Source organism: Budorcas taxicolor, chromosome 10, assembly GCF_023091745.1.
Source record: "Budorcas taxicolor isolate Tak-1 chromosome 10, Takin1.1, whole genome shotgun sequence".
NCBI classification, from domain to species: Eukaryota; Metazoa; Chordata; class Mammalia; order Artiodactyla; family Bovidae; genus Budorcas; species Budorcas taxicolor.
The window spans coordinates 48,028,738-48,043,763 of NC_068919.1; the positions used below are offsets into that span (position 1 = coordinate 48,028,738).

The 15,026-nt window shown below is 41.2% G+C and overlaps 1 protein-coding gene across 2 annotated transcripts in view; it reads left to right on the forward strand.

The window, feature by feature from the left end:
- The window catches only part of RORA (RAR related orphan receptor A), an 806,543-nt gene that overhangs the window by 779,448 nt on the left and 12,069 nt on the right, over positions 1 to 15,026 (forward strand). For both annotated transcript variants that reach the window (XM_052646480.1, XM_052646481.1), the window contains 6 exons: positions 388 to 529; positions 3,452 to 3,847; positions 10,299 to 10,420; positions 12,005 to 12,137; positions 12,993 to 13,100; positions 14,604 to 14,714. In XM_052646480.1, the coding sequence (XP_052502440.1) occupies positions 388 to 529; positions 3,452 to 3,847; positions 10,299 to 10,420; positions 12,005 to 12,137; positions 12,993 to 13,100; positions 14,604 to 14,714 (1,012 nt within the window). The remainder of the gene's footprint in view (positions 1 to 387; positions 530 to 3,451; positions 3,848 to 10,298; positions 10,421 to 12,004; positions 12,138 to 12,992; positions 13,101 to 14,603; positions 14,715 to 15,026) is intronic.

Genomic DNA, 15,026 nt, shown 5'->3' on the forward strand with positions numbered 1-15,026 from the left:
GAAGCATTCTGTGTTTATTCTACTAAAAATGTTTTGGAGATGAAGATTAAAGATGAGTGCCTTTGTACCATTGTTATTAAGCATATAGCTTTCAATCATCAGAAGCCAAGAACAGGGCCTAGTCCTCTTCCTTCTACATAAGCAAATGTTTGTTGCAATTAAAGAAAGTTTTGCATGTGTAAGGGACAGAGGATTGGGCTCTGGGGACCCATTTTACTCAAGGAAAAAGAAGTGACTTTAATTTCATTAATGGTTTCCAGGATGATTGTGCTACAAGTTTAATTCTCCATTAAATATTCATGCCGACGGATGCTTCCTTTCCTGCCTTTAGTATCATTCAGCTCAAGCTGACACTAACCTGTTTTCTATTTCATAACTGAATCACAGGGCTTTTTCAGGAGAAGTCAGCAAAGCAATGCCACCTACTCCTGTCCTCGTCAAAAGAACTGTTTGATTGATCGAACCAGTAGAAACCGCTGCCAGCACTGTCGATTACAGAAATGCCTTGCCGTGGGGATGTCTCGAGATGGTGAGCTCTCGCAGCCTATGTTGCATAATAGCACAGGGTTGTGAAAGTACCTTCTGAAGCCTGGACCCAAGTCTGCCAGAATATGTCCCCTCTGTCCCTCACCACCCCCTCCAGTGACATCCTCTGGTATCCCTGTGGGTATCACAGCAGTTACTTCCTCATCCATAAACCATCCAGGTCAGCTCACTGGCTGATGCAGGGCAGGATGGGGGGGGGGCGGGGCATGGAGAAGATATGTCTATGTGGTCAGAACACCTTCAGATTTTTGATGTTTAAGTCATTGCAGGTGGATGAATTGATGGGAGGGAGGTAAGGTGTCACCTGAGGGTCTGAAAAAGGATACCTTCTAGAAGCATTTTTTTTTTCTCATAGAAAACACAAGGCAGAGCTAATTGTTATGTGCTTTATACTAGTCAGCTTATTGGCAGTTGGGATGCATTAGCTGTTATGCTAACTGGATCCAAAGTCAAATATTTGTACATCCAGTATGTGTGAAAATAGTGCAAAGCAGGCCTCAATGACACATGTTCTTTTCATTAAAACAAGCTATTTTAACAGTTGCAAAACAGTTTAGGATCTTCCTGGAAAACTGTCTTCAGTGCACTGAATAATTAACACCAGATTTCAAGGCTATTATATAAGAAAATTGGGCTGATAGTACAATGGATACAGTCTAAGGACTTTTCTGAATAGACTGGCTGGTTGGCTACCTTGAGAGATCCCTCTGAAGGAAACATCATGCCCAGTGGAGTTTCAGCCCCTGGAAAAATAACTTCTGGCTACTAGACAGGTGTCCTGACGGTCTGCTTTCCCTAGAATCAGAAGTTCTCGGGCCTGTGGACCTACCCAGGCACAAGTTGTACACAGGATTGCCTCTTAGAATTTGTAGAACCAAAGGGAAATTTTGCGGATCAGAAGCTGCAAGTCATAAAACTTACACCATATCCTCAGAAATTCCTGTGATATGCAGCTCTACAGATTTCAACTTCCAGTGGCCCTGAACTCACACAACTAGGTTTATCTCTTATGAATCTGTAAGTTAAAAATCACAGATGGGTGTGCATTTTCTTAAGACCTAATCCAGGGAATTCCCTGGTGGTCCAGTGGTAAGGACTCGTTGCTTCCACTGCAAGGGCCATGGGTTTGATCCCTGGTCAGGGAACTCAGATCCCACAAGCTGTGTGCTGTGGCCAAAAACAAAAACAAAACCCTGATTCCTTTATTTCACTTAGGGGATAGTATGATTGCTGTTTTTAACATTAAGAAAAGAGTTAGAACGCAATTCAGAGTCATGGCAGAACCAGTTTCCCCCTATTAATTAAAGGTATTAATCCCTTTGGGGGTTCTAGACTATTCTTTTCAAAAAGAATTAAGTACCTTCAGTATGCCTCGTGAAGATTTTGTATATAAGTGACAGCTCATGTTATTGTGGGCTTGGAGTGAATTTGGGGGCTTATACAATTTTAGACAGGGCCTCCCTGGTGGCTTAGCAGCAAAGCATCCACCTGCCCTGGTTCCAGAAGATCCCCTGGAGGAGGAAATGGCAACCCACTCCAGTAGGTTTCTAGCCTGGGAAATCTCATGGACAGGAGGCTGGCAGGCTACAGTCCATGGGGTCGCAGAAGAATCGGACATGACTTAGTGACTAAACGAGGACAGTTTGAGGCCTGAAATTCATAGCCCACATCAGCCTGACTGCTATCTAACCAGTCCCACCCAATTTGTGACCTGAGCCATGGATACTGGAAGTTGCCCAGAATCCTGCTCACTTGTTTCCTCTATGCAAAAGGAAACCACATCCTCCTTGGCAGGAAAAGGATCCCACAAATTGGGCTGGGCACTGATTCCCAACTTCACTTCCATCTACCCTGCCTCCTGCCCCAAGACTCACAGAATTTTGTTGATGGTCAAATGGGTGTATTCATCTACCCATTCGGGTGTAAATTTAACCATAATCAGGAGACCTTAGTCCCTCCACCAGAGGCTTTATCTATACCTACTTAGGCTGAGAAATAAATGGGTTAGTGGAGGAGTTCAGACCAGGAAATCACAGGATTTTTTTTTTTTTCTCAGTTATCTGGATGTTTCAAGAGAAATCATTTGAAATGCTAAATGAACTGGAAAGTTACTCCAGTCACTGTTCCACTTTAAATGTGGGGACACATGGCACAGAGAAGGGCTGCAAACACAAATTCTCCTGGCAGGGATCTTCCCCAGAGCCTACCATTTCCAAAATCCTAATATTCTTTTTCACTTGAGGCTCAATGAGAATAGCAGAACGTATCCTGTTAAGATGGGTCTAAGGGTTTCAAAGGGGCCACATGACCTAGGAGCAGGCGAGGGGTAGGCTCAGAAATGTAATCCAGGGAATTGCAAATGCTTCATGCAGTCTGTTGAGCTTGCTCCGGGAAGCCCCAGATTTGATCAGAAAGAAACTCATCTAAGTGTACGGATTAGTGAAATGAATGCATGTGGAGGTTTGATTGCTTGTGCCCTGATGTAGACCGGTGACTTTGTGCATCCCTGTGCTCCGGTCTGAACACTAAGAAAAGAAGTGTCTAGACCAACTGCCTGGGTCGAGAGGGAAAAGCCCATCAAACCGCAGTTCAGTAGCTCCCACTGAGCATAGGGTTATGTGACAGTATGAAAACGAAGCTGATCATTGCTCCAGGTCTCTTCTACCAGCCCTGGGTCTGTTTCTGAAACTTAGCTCCTCCAGGATATATCTTTGCTGTCAGGGATGTGGAGCAAGCCTATGTGAGGTAGGACTGTTTTCACCTCTGGATCATGTCCTTATTTGGTGGTTATGTGGTTTTTGATTAAAATTATCTGCAATTTCAAAGGAAGTCCTAAAGAGGATACCAGAGAGGATCATGGAGAAAAGCATATTGTATATGGTGTGGCTCGGCTTTTTTCTTCCAGCTGTAAAATTTGGCCGCATGTCGAAAAAGCAGAGAGACAGCTTGTACGCAGAAGTACAGAAGCACCGAATGCAGCAGCAGCAGCGAGACCACCAACAGCAGCCTGGAGAAGCCGAGCCGCTGACTCCCACCTACAGCATCTCGGCCAACGGGCTCACAGAGCTTCACGATGACCTCAGCAACTACATCGACGGGCACACCCCCGAGGGCAGCAAGGCAGACTCTGCCGTCAGCAGCTTCTACCTGGACATCCAGCCTTCCCCGGACCAGTCAGGTCTCGATATCAATGGAATCAAACCAGAACCCATATGTGACTACACACCAGCATCAGGCTTCTTCCCCTATTGCTCTTTCACCAATGGAGAGACTTCCCCAACTGTGTCCATGGCAGAACTAGGTAATGGCTTCTGTGTTTCCATTGGGATGTACTACTCATGCCTTTTGAAGGAAATGGGATATGTCTGACTTTCCTCTTATAAGTTATGGTATTACAATGATGCATCTAGGGACTTCCCTGCTTGTCCAGTGGTTAAGACTCTGTGCTTCCATTGCAAGGGGTACAGGTTTGTTGCTTGGTCAGGGAACTAAGATCCCACATGCCACATAGCAAAAAAAAAAAAAGATGCATCTAGAAGGGCAATTCCGGAGAAGGAGATGGCACTCCACTCCAGTACTCTTGCCTAGAAAGTCCCATGGACGGGGGAGCCTGGTGGGCTGCAGTCCATGGGGTCACTAGGAGTCGGTCACGACTAAGTGACTTCACTTTCACTTTTCACCTTCCTGCATTGGAGAAGGAAATGGCAACCCACTCCAGTGTTCTTGCCTGGAGAATCCCAGGGACGAGGGAGCCTGCTGGGCTACTGTCTGTGGGGTCGCACAGAGTTGGACACAACTGAAGCGACTTAGCAACAGCAGCAGCAGGGCAATTCACCTTCACCACTGGGAGAGTGAAAGTGATAGTTGCTCAGTCATGTCCAACTCTTTGTGACCACCTGGACCGTAGCCCTCCAGGCTCCTTTGTCCGTGGAAGTCCCCAGGCAAGAATACTGGAGTGGGTAGCCATTCCCTTCCCCAGGGGATCTTCCTAACCCAGGGATCAAACCCAGGTCTTCTGCATTGCAGGAGGATTCTGTACCATCTGAGCCAGCAGGGTAGTCTCCCTTGGAAGCACTTCATAATTCTATCTTTCCCCTTGCTTTTGACTATCCACTGTCTCCCATCACATATCCAAGAAACTGACTGACCTCTCAGCTTTAGAGCTGAGACAACATGAACTTAAAGCAGTCTTAAATTCCATAGAAAACTATAAGCTCAGGAAATGGCTCCGCCAACTTCTTTGCTTTCATTACATTCTAAGTATTGATTTATACTGAAAGTTATAAAAATGGCAACCCACCAACTTAACCTGGCCCATAGACATGGTTTTTTAACCAATGCAGAGCTTTACAATTTTTGAATTAGTTGCTAAAAATTTAAACCTGGAGGGTTCCATCTGAAAGTTCAGATTTTCAGTTTCTTGTGGGGGGGGGGGGATGATCTAATTACACTGGATCAGTATTTGTAAATGTCAACAACCAACTGGTACTAGTCAAGGCCTCCTACCTTTCAATGGGTCCATCCCACTCGGCATTTATATCACTTCCCAGTCCCTGTATGCATCTCACCTTTATAAACATAAAAGGGAAATTGGCTTCTTTACTTTCCAAAATTTTGGTAATGGATGTTAATGACAAAACTGATGTATTTCATAGAAGACTCACCATGCAAAAAAAAAAAACAAAAACAAAACCCCTGTCATTTCCTCATTCCTGTGACATTGGTGCTTCTTGGGAGATGTGACCTAGAAATGTTAGCACAGACAATGGAAAGCTTTTCATTTCAAGGGAGTCATGTTATAACATCCTCTGTTATATTTAATCGATTTTTAAGTACAGCACTATTATTAGAGAAACTTTGATAAGGGCCTTTGCTGTTTGTGAATTTGATCTGTTTCACCCCGTGGTTCCTCATACAAGGTTATAATCCTCTGGGATATTTCAATTAGTTGCTGTGGGGGTGACTAAGTTAAGACCAGGAGAGAAGGAAGACTTCACATGGAAAAGAACCAGCAGGTTCTGACTTGAGCACAGATGTCCTTGGTTCACAGAAATAACGGTTGTGTTCTTTAGATGGTTTCCTCTACCTCTGTACCCCACAAAACAGTTTTTAAGTGAAATTTATATTTCCAGTAAAATCTTTCTACAAATATAACAAATTGAATGTTCTTTACGGTTTTTACACAAGCACCTTTTTATGGGTCTAAATTTAAATCCTCAAGGGCAGGGACATTTTAAGCCTGGTCTTTAACCACTGCACAGCATTAAAGGTGTAGCACAGCTCTTTTGATTAACAGAGAAACCTCTGAACTAGAAGCCAAGCTGAGCAGAGGTAGGTTTGATTTTTTTTTTTTTCTTGAACTAGAACAAAAACCTTCCGTTTTTGTCATGAGATCTTGGTTGGCTGAACCTTAAGCAGAGCTGTAATGAAAGTAAAATTTTCAGAAATGAATAAGGATTTGATTGAAAGCTGACTTGATATCATGAAAGATGACCTGACTCACTTTAGGTGTGCTTCCACCTTGTGATAAATACGAGTGACTCTCCCCTGTTTGCTTGTCGGATGTTCAGCCCGGAGGTAACCCACACAGCTTGGCCTGTGTGTGGCCCCTGAACATGGCACTTGGGCTGAAAGTGCACTCAGTTTCCCCAGCCCCTCTTTCCTGACCAGGCTCTTTCCTCTGCCACAGCTGTCACCTCCCAGGGAGCCTGGGAGCCCTGTGTTTTCATCCATTCTCCACTTTCTCCTAAACAAGGGATTGTTCACATGTATTGTAGCATTTTCCACAATGAATAAAATTAAGTCATCATCAGGATTTTCCGCAAACCCAAAACTCTATCTGGAAAAAGGATGTAATGGGGCTCTGATTTTCTGTCCCATTTACGTGTGTAAAATAGTTTGAGGGGTTAAGAGTGGCTTAAAAGTGGTCAAAGACTTCGCTAATGCTTCTGTAAAACTCTCCGAAATTCCCTGACATTTCCTTTAGGGTTTAAGTCCCTGCTCTTTCTTTACCTAAAAACTTCATTTTAGGCTAAATTTTGTCATTAGATTTGAAACAAATAAAACCACTTGTGCAATTGGAAAATAAATTATAAATTAACATATCCTGAGATCAACTCTTTCCGTAATAGTATCTACACTCCGTTACTTTTAGTGAAATATATCTGACTTTCTGGCTGCGAAATTTTGCCCTTTATGTATTGGGTGGGCCAAAAAGTTTGTTGGGGTTTTTCTGTAACATCTTATGGAAAAGCCCAAACAAACTTTTTGGCCCACCCGATACACTTAGTACCTGAGTTACATACTCCAGATAAACAATCTACATTCATTTTCTTAGAAAGTTGGCTCGGAAATTTGCTGGCGTGCCAGTGGTCAGGACGTGGTGCTTTCACTGCCATGGGTCCTTGGTTCCATCCCTGGTTAGGGGATCTAGTTTCAAGTTTCATTTAGGTGATCCTGGCTCTGTTTTCACACAAACAAATCTGCCTAGGGAGCCAGGATCCAGCAAGCCAAGTGGTGAAGCAAAAAAAAAAAAGAGAAATAAAACAGCTAATTGCAGTTGTTACTATAATTACTAAAGCCTTCTATGAGAGACAACTGAATGTTGGGCAAAGCATGAGACAAGAAGTCAGCTTATATGGGTGATTCTAGCTTTGCTGCAGGTTGTACAACCTAGTATAAGTCACGTTACCTCTGTAAGCTGCAATCTCCCCACCCATGGAATATAAAGATTCAGAGCATAGATTCTGGAGCTTTTGTATATGTTTGAATCACTGTCCACTTGCCAGCTATGACACCTTGAAAAGTCACTGAACCTCACCGTGGCTTGGTTTTTTCATCTGTAAAATGGGGATAATTTGTACAATTGTTATTAGTATCTTTCCCCCTAGAACTGTCATAAAGACTAAGGACAAAATATGTGTGTGTGTGTGTGTGTGTGTGTGTGTGTGTGTATGACTGTGTATGTGTATATGTATGTGTGTATGTATTTGTGAGCATAGCACATAGTAAACTCCACCTCAGTGTCAACATTTATCATCATTGTTAATGTTATTACCTACAAAGTGAGGAGAATTTAGACCAGATAATATCTAAAGTTCCATCCCACTATGAAAATCTGTGACTTACAAGACAGGATTTCTATCTGAAGAATCTAGACCTTGGCTCTACTGATGCGCAGTCATGGTTGAGGAGGTGAGCTGATTTGCTTGTCACAAAATGAGTTACCCAACTGAGCTCAGACCAGAAAACAGGTCTCCTAACTCTTAGTTCCAAGGTATTTCACTATACCAAAAAGACTGTTTGTCTGAGAGACTGCACTAACTCCTTAGCTTTTACTCCATCTGAGCATTTTCTTCTCTGCTGAAATGGAGACTTAAAAATAGGAAAGTGTCTAAAATCTTATCCTTGCCAAATCTAGTATGAATTTTGATCAAAGGCAGCTGGTGAGAATGCAGCCACTGCCCTCTACTGGTCATGGAACATTGCATCATTTGTTATTTCTTCTAAAAGCTGGACTCAAACAGGTAGGGGCGACAATTATTAGGATGAAATGAAACAAGAAGATGATTGACGATGTTAACTAGAGAAAAACAGGATCTGGAAGATAATACCGAGAGCCTCTTCCCATTCTTCCCCTTCCAGGATTCTCCCAGCTTCCCTGTGAACCCTTCATCTACATCATTTTCCCCCCATATTTATAAAAATCGGTTTACTGTTTACACATTTATTTTCTTGTTTATGCTTCCCCATTATTTTTGTCTTTACTCCCCACTTCTGTTCACAAGCATCACTGATTCTAAGACAAATAATTTACTGGTTTCTCCCCCTTTCTCTCTCTCAGTTTCTGTCTTTCTTTCCTGTATTTTTTCCTTTCATCTATGTTTTATTGTTTATGATGTTTACTTATGTTGTTTTCACGTCTGTATGTTGCCAAGTAGGGCTATTGAGTGTATTGTGTTTCAGTTTCCCTAAGGAGATTCTAGTTTCAAGCTTCATTTACGTGATCCTGGCTCTGTTTTCACACAAACAAATTTGATTCTGTTTGAAGAAAGCAGTAACAAACTTCTAAATAAATAGTCTTATTAGTGTTCCTAAGTTTGCACTTGACACCATTGTTTTAAATAGCTTTCTTTTTCTATATTCAAGATGCAAGAAGGGGATCACTTTGCGGTATGATTTTGTATTCTTGGAATCTTATCCATTTTTCTTTAGAATACTTTTTTAAGCCACATCCACAGCTTGCAGGATCTTAGTTCCCCAACCGGGGATTGAATCCACACCTGCTGCAGTGGAAGCCTGGAATCCCAACCACTGGGCCACCAGACAATTTCCTTAAAATACTTCTTTAATTGTCCTTCCCTTCTGTAACAATTATTAGGAACTTATTTCAAGCTGTTAGTCCCTTACATCGAGATTTCAGCAGCCTTCTCATTGGTCCTCCAACCTCTCCACCCTTCAGTCCACCGATGGCAGAACTACATGTTCTGTTTCCCCAAATACAATGTTCATTATGTCAGCTCCCCCTTGAGAATCCCACTGACTCATTTTGTCAATCAAGTCCATACTCTCAGTCTCCACATTCAGATCCTTCAGGATTTGGACTCTTACCTACCAATACTCCTGTTTTGAATCATCACTTTATCACATCTTCCTATCTCCTACAAATGCCATATTTGTTCTTTCAAATACCATCCCTCGAATGGGGAACAGGCCCACTGCCTCACACCACTGGCCTCTGCCTACCAAACCCTCCCCGTTCTTCAAGATCCAGTCCAAATGTTCCTCTTCTGCCAAGAAGCATCGCCTAATTTTCCTCATCTCTCCCTTCCCTGATAGCACCTATTACCTTTGTTTTTCTTTCTCTTCTGATATGATTCAACGTTATGCTGTCTAATGTCTTGAATTGTCTTTTCCGCGTGTCTGTACATGTTCACCAGATTATAAGTTCCTTGAGAAACTTATTTGGCTTCTATTTCTTTAATATCTCCAAAATCCTTACACTTCAGTATGAGAACAAATGTTTTATGTAACAGATGCTGTGTTATCCTCTCTGTTCTGAGTGCTCAACTTATTTAATTCTCACAGAAGCCCTATAAAATAGGTACTATTTTTCTCATTTTACAGATCAGGAGACTGAAGCACAGAGAGGTTAAGTAACTTACCTAAGGTCACAGAACTACTAAATAGCAGAGCTGAGATTCCAACCCAGTCAATCTGGCTGCAAAGTCCAGCTCTTAACCACCACACTATATATAACGACTGGGCAGGCTTTCAGCAATGCTTGTTCTGAATTTTGCAGGAAAAGCAAATACTACACATAATTGTCGTCATACAAAATACCATTTCCTAATTTTTCAGAGTAGTCCCTCCCCATAAATGTATGTGGCAGATGTGTCTTCATAAAAATGCGAAGTAGAGATTGTGTCAGTCATTTTTCACAACTTGTCTAGGTTGATATTTGCTTACTCCCAGACACTAGTGTAAAGGCACAGAAAGTCAAGATTAGTAGGGTCTTTGAAGGCATGCAGTCTTATTGTTAAATGTTGGCTTTGCCTGTCCTTCTTCCTGCTCTAAAACACAGAATAGTTCCAGATTACTTACTTAAATATGGTTTAATTACTTACTTAAACCTGGTTCAGCCTGTTGCTTTATACTTGTTACCTTTTAAATTGAATAATTGAGTAGGGAAAACACTGATTATCCAAAGAAGAATGGCTTTTCATGTTGTGATCTCCTGTTTTTCTTCTTAGAACACCTTGCACAGAATATATCTAAATCACATCTGGAAACTTGCCAATACTTGAGAGAAGAGCTCCAGCAGATAACGTGGCAGACTTTTCTGCAGGAGGAGATTGAGAATTATCAAAACAAGGTAAACTCTGAACAGTTTTACCTAAGATTGAGGCAACGCTGGGAGATGTAAAAGATTTGAATACAAACAGACCAAAAAATGAATGTCTTTCATCAGATACCAGATTTCTATTTAATAATCTTTCTTCCAGAGCTGATTATGTTCCTGGGGCTTTGTCACCTTACTGAAATGTCACTGTGCAACATTTCAGAAATAGCACAGAGATTCTGTTGTTCTGATAACTGTACATGTTTGTCCCATCATTTATCTACAGGGCTGCTTCCAGAAGCCTCAGTGAGTTGGGATTTTTCCCAGTATCACAATGGGAGATTTCACGGTCTGGAAGTCGATGTAAAATAATCTTAGCCTCATGGTTTCAGAGGTTAAAAAGAAGGAATTTAGAGAATATGTGTTAAAAAAAAAAAAAGATGCGGAAGCTGTGATCTTAACTCCAGTCTGAATCTAGCAATGTGAGACTGACAAGCAGTGCGGCTGCTCCTCATCTATTACTATAAGACACACTGCTCAACAGATTACTTAAATGGGAGGGCAGGGCTGGAGAAGGGGCACATTTAATTATCCATTCTGCCCTTAGTAAAACAAAATGCTTTGATTTCCCCTCCAAATCATGGAAATGCTGGCTTAGGAAGTACCGTGGAGATTATTGAGGTTAATCCTCCTCTTCATCTAACGTACAAGGAAACTAACATCCCTTAGCATATGGCTGGAGATTGAAAACATCAGGACTAGACCATGAGCCCTGGCTCCTAATTCAGTATTTCTCCCACCCTCTTATATTGGTGGAAACAGCCTTAAACTACGATTGGGAAAGTAAGTGAGCAGCAAGACGGACCCAGGTTAGCCTGTAACTAAATTGGAGAGTGGCTATATAAAAAGGCATTAAGCATGACAGGTTGGGAAATAGCAGCACATCACCTTGTTTGCCTTTGAGGTAACACGAGCAGCCACAGTTACAGTGGGAAGCAGGAAAGCATTACACAACCACAAGGTGTGCAAAATAGGGTTCCGAGCCAGAAGTGCTGGGGTTTAAATCCCAGCTCCAGTACCTCCTGGCTGTGAAACCTCTTTGAGCGTTTGTGTTCATTTATGGCAAATGAAAGAACGTTCTTGTGGAAGTGAAATGAGACAAGGATGTCAGAAAGCACCCAGCTCATAGCAGGCGCACAGGAAATGTAACTGACTCCCCTTTCTTCCCTTCCTCAAGTAAAGAGGTATGAAATTCCCTGAGGCCAAGTAATTGCTTGAAAGGAGAGATTCTACTTTCCCGCTCTCTGGGGCCCAGGGTTAAAGCAGCGGCATGCGTGACTTTCCTCATATGGGTTTTCATCTTCTGCTGCATATATGCCCATAACATCTCCCCCCTGCCCTTTGCTAACAAAATGGCAAGAGAGGAATTGAAGGAGACAAGAAAGAACTTGGAAGCAATCATTGTAACCCAAGTAACTGGCCAACTGTTTATTCTTAAATTCTCTAGCTTTTGGGGATCTATTTCCAAAGAAAGATTGTACACAATAGGAAAACTTAAAACAACTGAGTCAAAGATATGGGTAACCGTGGATGTTAATATATTTCCCTCTTCAACAGCAGCGGGAGGTGATGTGGCAATTGTGTGCCATCAAAATTACAGAAGCTATACAGTACGTGGTGGAGTTTGCCAAACGCATTGATGGATTTATGGAACTATGTCAGAACGATCAAATTGTGCTTCTCAAAGCAGGTATGTGCTTTGCAAGTGAATTTTGAGATTTCTTCCTAACCTGCTTTCACCAGCTTATTAAAGAAATGCTTGGTAAGGAAGGTGTCGGGAACAGTTTTTCTCCAAATGATAATAGCTCAGGTTTCACTTGCAGAAACTAAGGAATTTTTTTTTTTTAATGTTTGAGTTATTTGAAGGAAACATTCTCTCCATTTTGCTTCTTCTCTCTGTGAAAAGATTAATTTGAAAGACACCTGCATTCCCCAGTCCTAACCATCACCTGTGTTTTGTTCCTGTGCCCCAGGTCCTCAGGATGTTTTGATAATTTGTTAGGAAGATGGCTGTTTATGGAATTCAGAGAGATATCCCTGGCTCTTTGCTTGTTTGTTTTAATAACAAGACTCTATGTGTTTCTGGGCTTCCCAGGTGGCTCAATGATAAAGAATCTGCATGTCAGTATAGGAGAACCAGCGACTGCTGGTTCCATTCCTGGATCAGGAAGATCCCCTGGAGTATGAAAATGACAACCTGTTCCAGTATTCTTGCCTGAAACATTCCATGGGCAGAGGAGCCTGGAGGGCTGCAGTCCATGGGGTTGCAAAGAGTCAGATACAACTGAGCACACATGCACACATGTGTTTCTAGCAACTCCAAGACTGTATTTTTGCAGGACACAATCTCTCTTAAGTACTACAGGCCTTAGCTTAGGCAGAAGTCTTTAATTACCCTAGTGAACTCTGCCCTTCTAAATAAAGAGAGAAGATGACTGAGTGCCCATGGGCTAAGCCCAGCCCTGTTCACTCAGAAGGGGGGTCTCTAAGGTCAAAATCAACTCACCAAGACAGAATAACCCATTCCATTTCTGCCTTTGCTCAGGTTCTCTAGAGGTGGTATTTATCAGAATGTGCCGTGCCTTTGACTCTCAGAACAATACCGTGTACTTCGATGGGAAATATGCTAGCCCCGATGTCTTCAAATCCTTAGGTAAGAAAACCTCTGGGTGCTTGGTCTTCAAATCAGGGCTAGGGGAAAAGATGGGAGTTGGGTGATAGCTCTTGAACAAAATGGAAATCGTGGAGTTTTTTGGATATAAGAGTTAAAGGATGTTATACACTAATGCATACCTGTGTTAATAATACTTTCTGATTAATTACCATAGAAAATTTACACAGCTCAAATGCTTTGTGTCCATATGATATGTAAAGGTCTAGAGTTTCATTTTATCTATTTGGTCATCAAAGTAATTTATGTTATATATTCTTCAGTTCCCTTCTAGATTTTAAGAACCAGGTTTGCAGGGGATATGTTTATTCAGTAAACTGGAAGATATGATTTGCTACATAAAATCAAGCAAAGACCTGAAAGTCTGCCCTTCCATACCCCTCAAATAACAATGTTAATGAGATATCAAAGAAAGAAAGTATAGTTAAGTGAAACTATGGCATATACCTTAGAAAAAAGTTATTTTAGATGTCTATAGATAAAGTGAGATGAAGTTATTAAGATTGGGATAGTATCCAAGATATGTTGTTAAATGATTTCAAAAACAATTAAATGGCATATATATTTGAGAATATATATTTGAGAGGTATATATATATATATATATACTTGAGAATAGCCCTTTGACATTTAACTATATGCACATAATATGGAAATCTGAAAGAACAGACACCAAACTTAACCAATTTTGGGGGGTGGATATTTTTTTATGGGACTTTCATATTCTACGTTTTCAGTTCTATGATAATTATAATGGTTTTACTACCATAAAGTGTCATTTGTTTTCATTTTTAAGCGTGTTGTTTTAACATGCTTGTTTGTTTTAAGGAAAACAAAAAATGAGTGAAATTAGCATTTCAGACTATAGCTGTTAGACTCTGTTGGTTAAGAGTGTGGGCTCTGAAGTTAGGCATCTAGCTTTGACTCTCAGGCTGTTACTTCCTCCCTGTGGAATCTTGGGTACATTCCTTTTCTTCCCAAGTTTGTTTCCTCGCCTTTACAGTGGGGGTAGTAACAATACTACTTTCTTCATAGGGCTGTTGTAGTATCGATAGAATGCCCAGAGAGTCCTCTCGGAGCAGCACCTGACATAGTGATCACCTAATAACAGTTCACTGTCAATGGTACTTCCCTGGCAATCCAGTCCTTAACGCTCTGTGCTTCCTCTGCAGGGGATACTGATTAAATCCGTGGTCAGGGAACTGAGATCCCACATGCCATGTGGTGTGATCAATAAAAGAATACATGTATATATCTTAAATTACAATATTTTTAAAAACTCCCTCTCATTGTGAATGATGATATTGGTAGTAACGGTGATGGTGGCTAAACTGATTTTTTCTTTTAAGGTTTGAAAGTATTAAACTACAAGAAATGTTATTGGTATTCTCTCTGATCTTCAACTTGTAGATCTCTCTTCACTTTTTTCCATCTTTTTTTCTCTAGGATAATACCTAAAATCCTAACCTGTCTTTAATTTTGGCAGGTTGTGAAGACTTTATTAGCTTTGTATTTGAATTTGGAAAGAGTTTATGTTCTATGCACCTGACTGAAGATGAAATTGCATTATTTTCTGCATTTGTCCTGATGTCAGCAGGTAAGATAATCAAATACAATGGTTTTTAAACTGTCCAAGTAAAGAATTTTTACACGTACACAACTTAGAATGGCTATAGAATATTCAGAGGGATACCAAGAGAGACTGCCATCCTCGTTAAAATCTAATTTTCAGTTTTTCAGGTAACAATCCCTCTGCTACACACATTTATACATGTCCTATTTTAAGAAGACCTCATGCTATTCTGATAAACTCTTAAGAGATGAGAATTGAATAAAACCCTGTCTACAATTAACCTCCTGATAACAAGAAAAATGCTGTGGTAGAATAGGCTTGCCCTCCTTAACACCA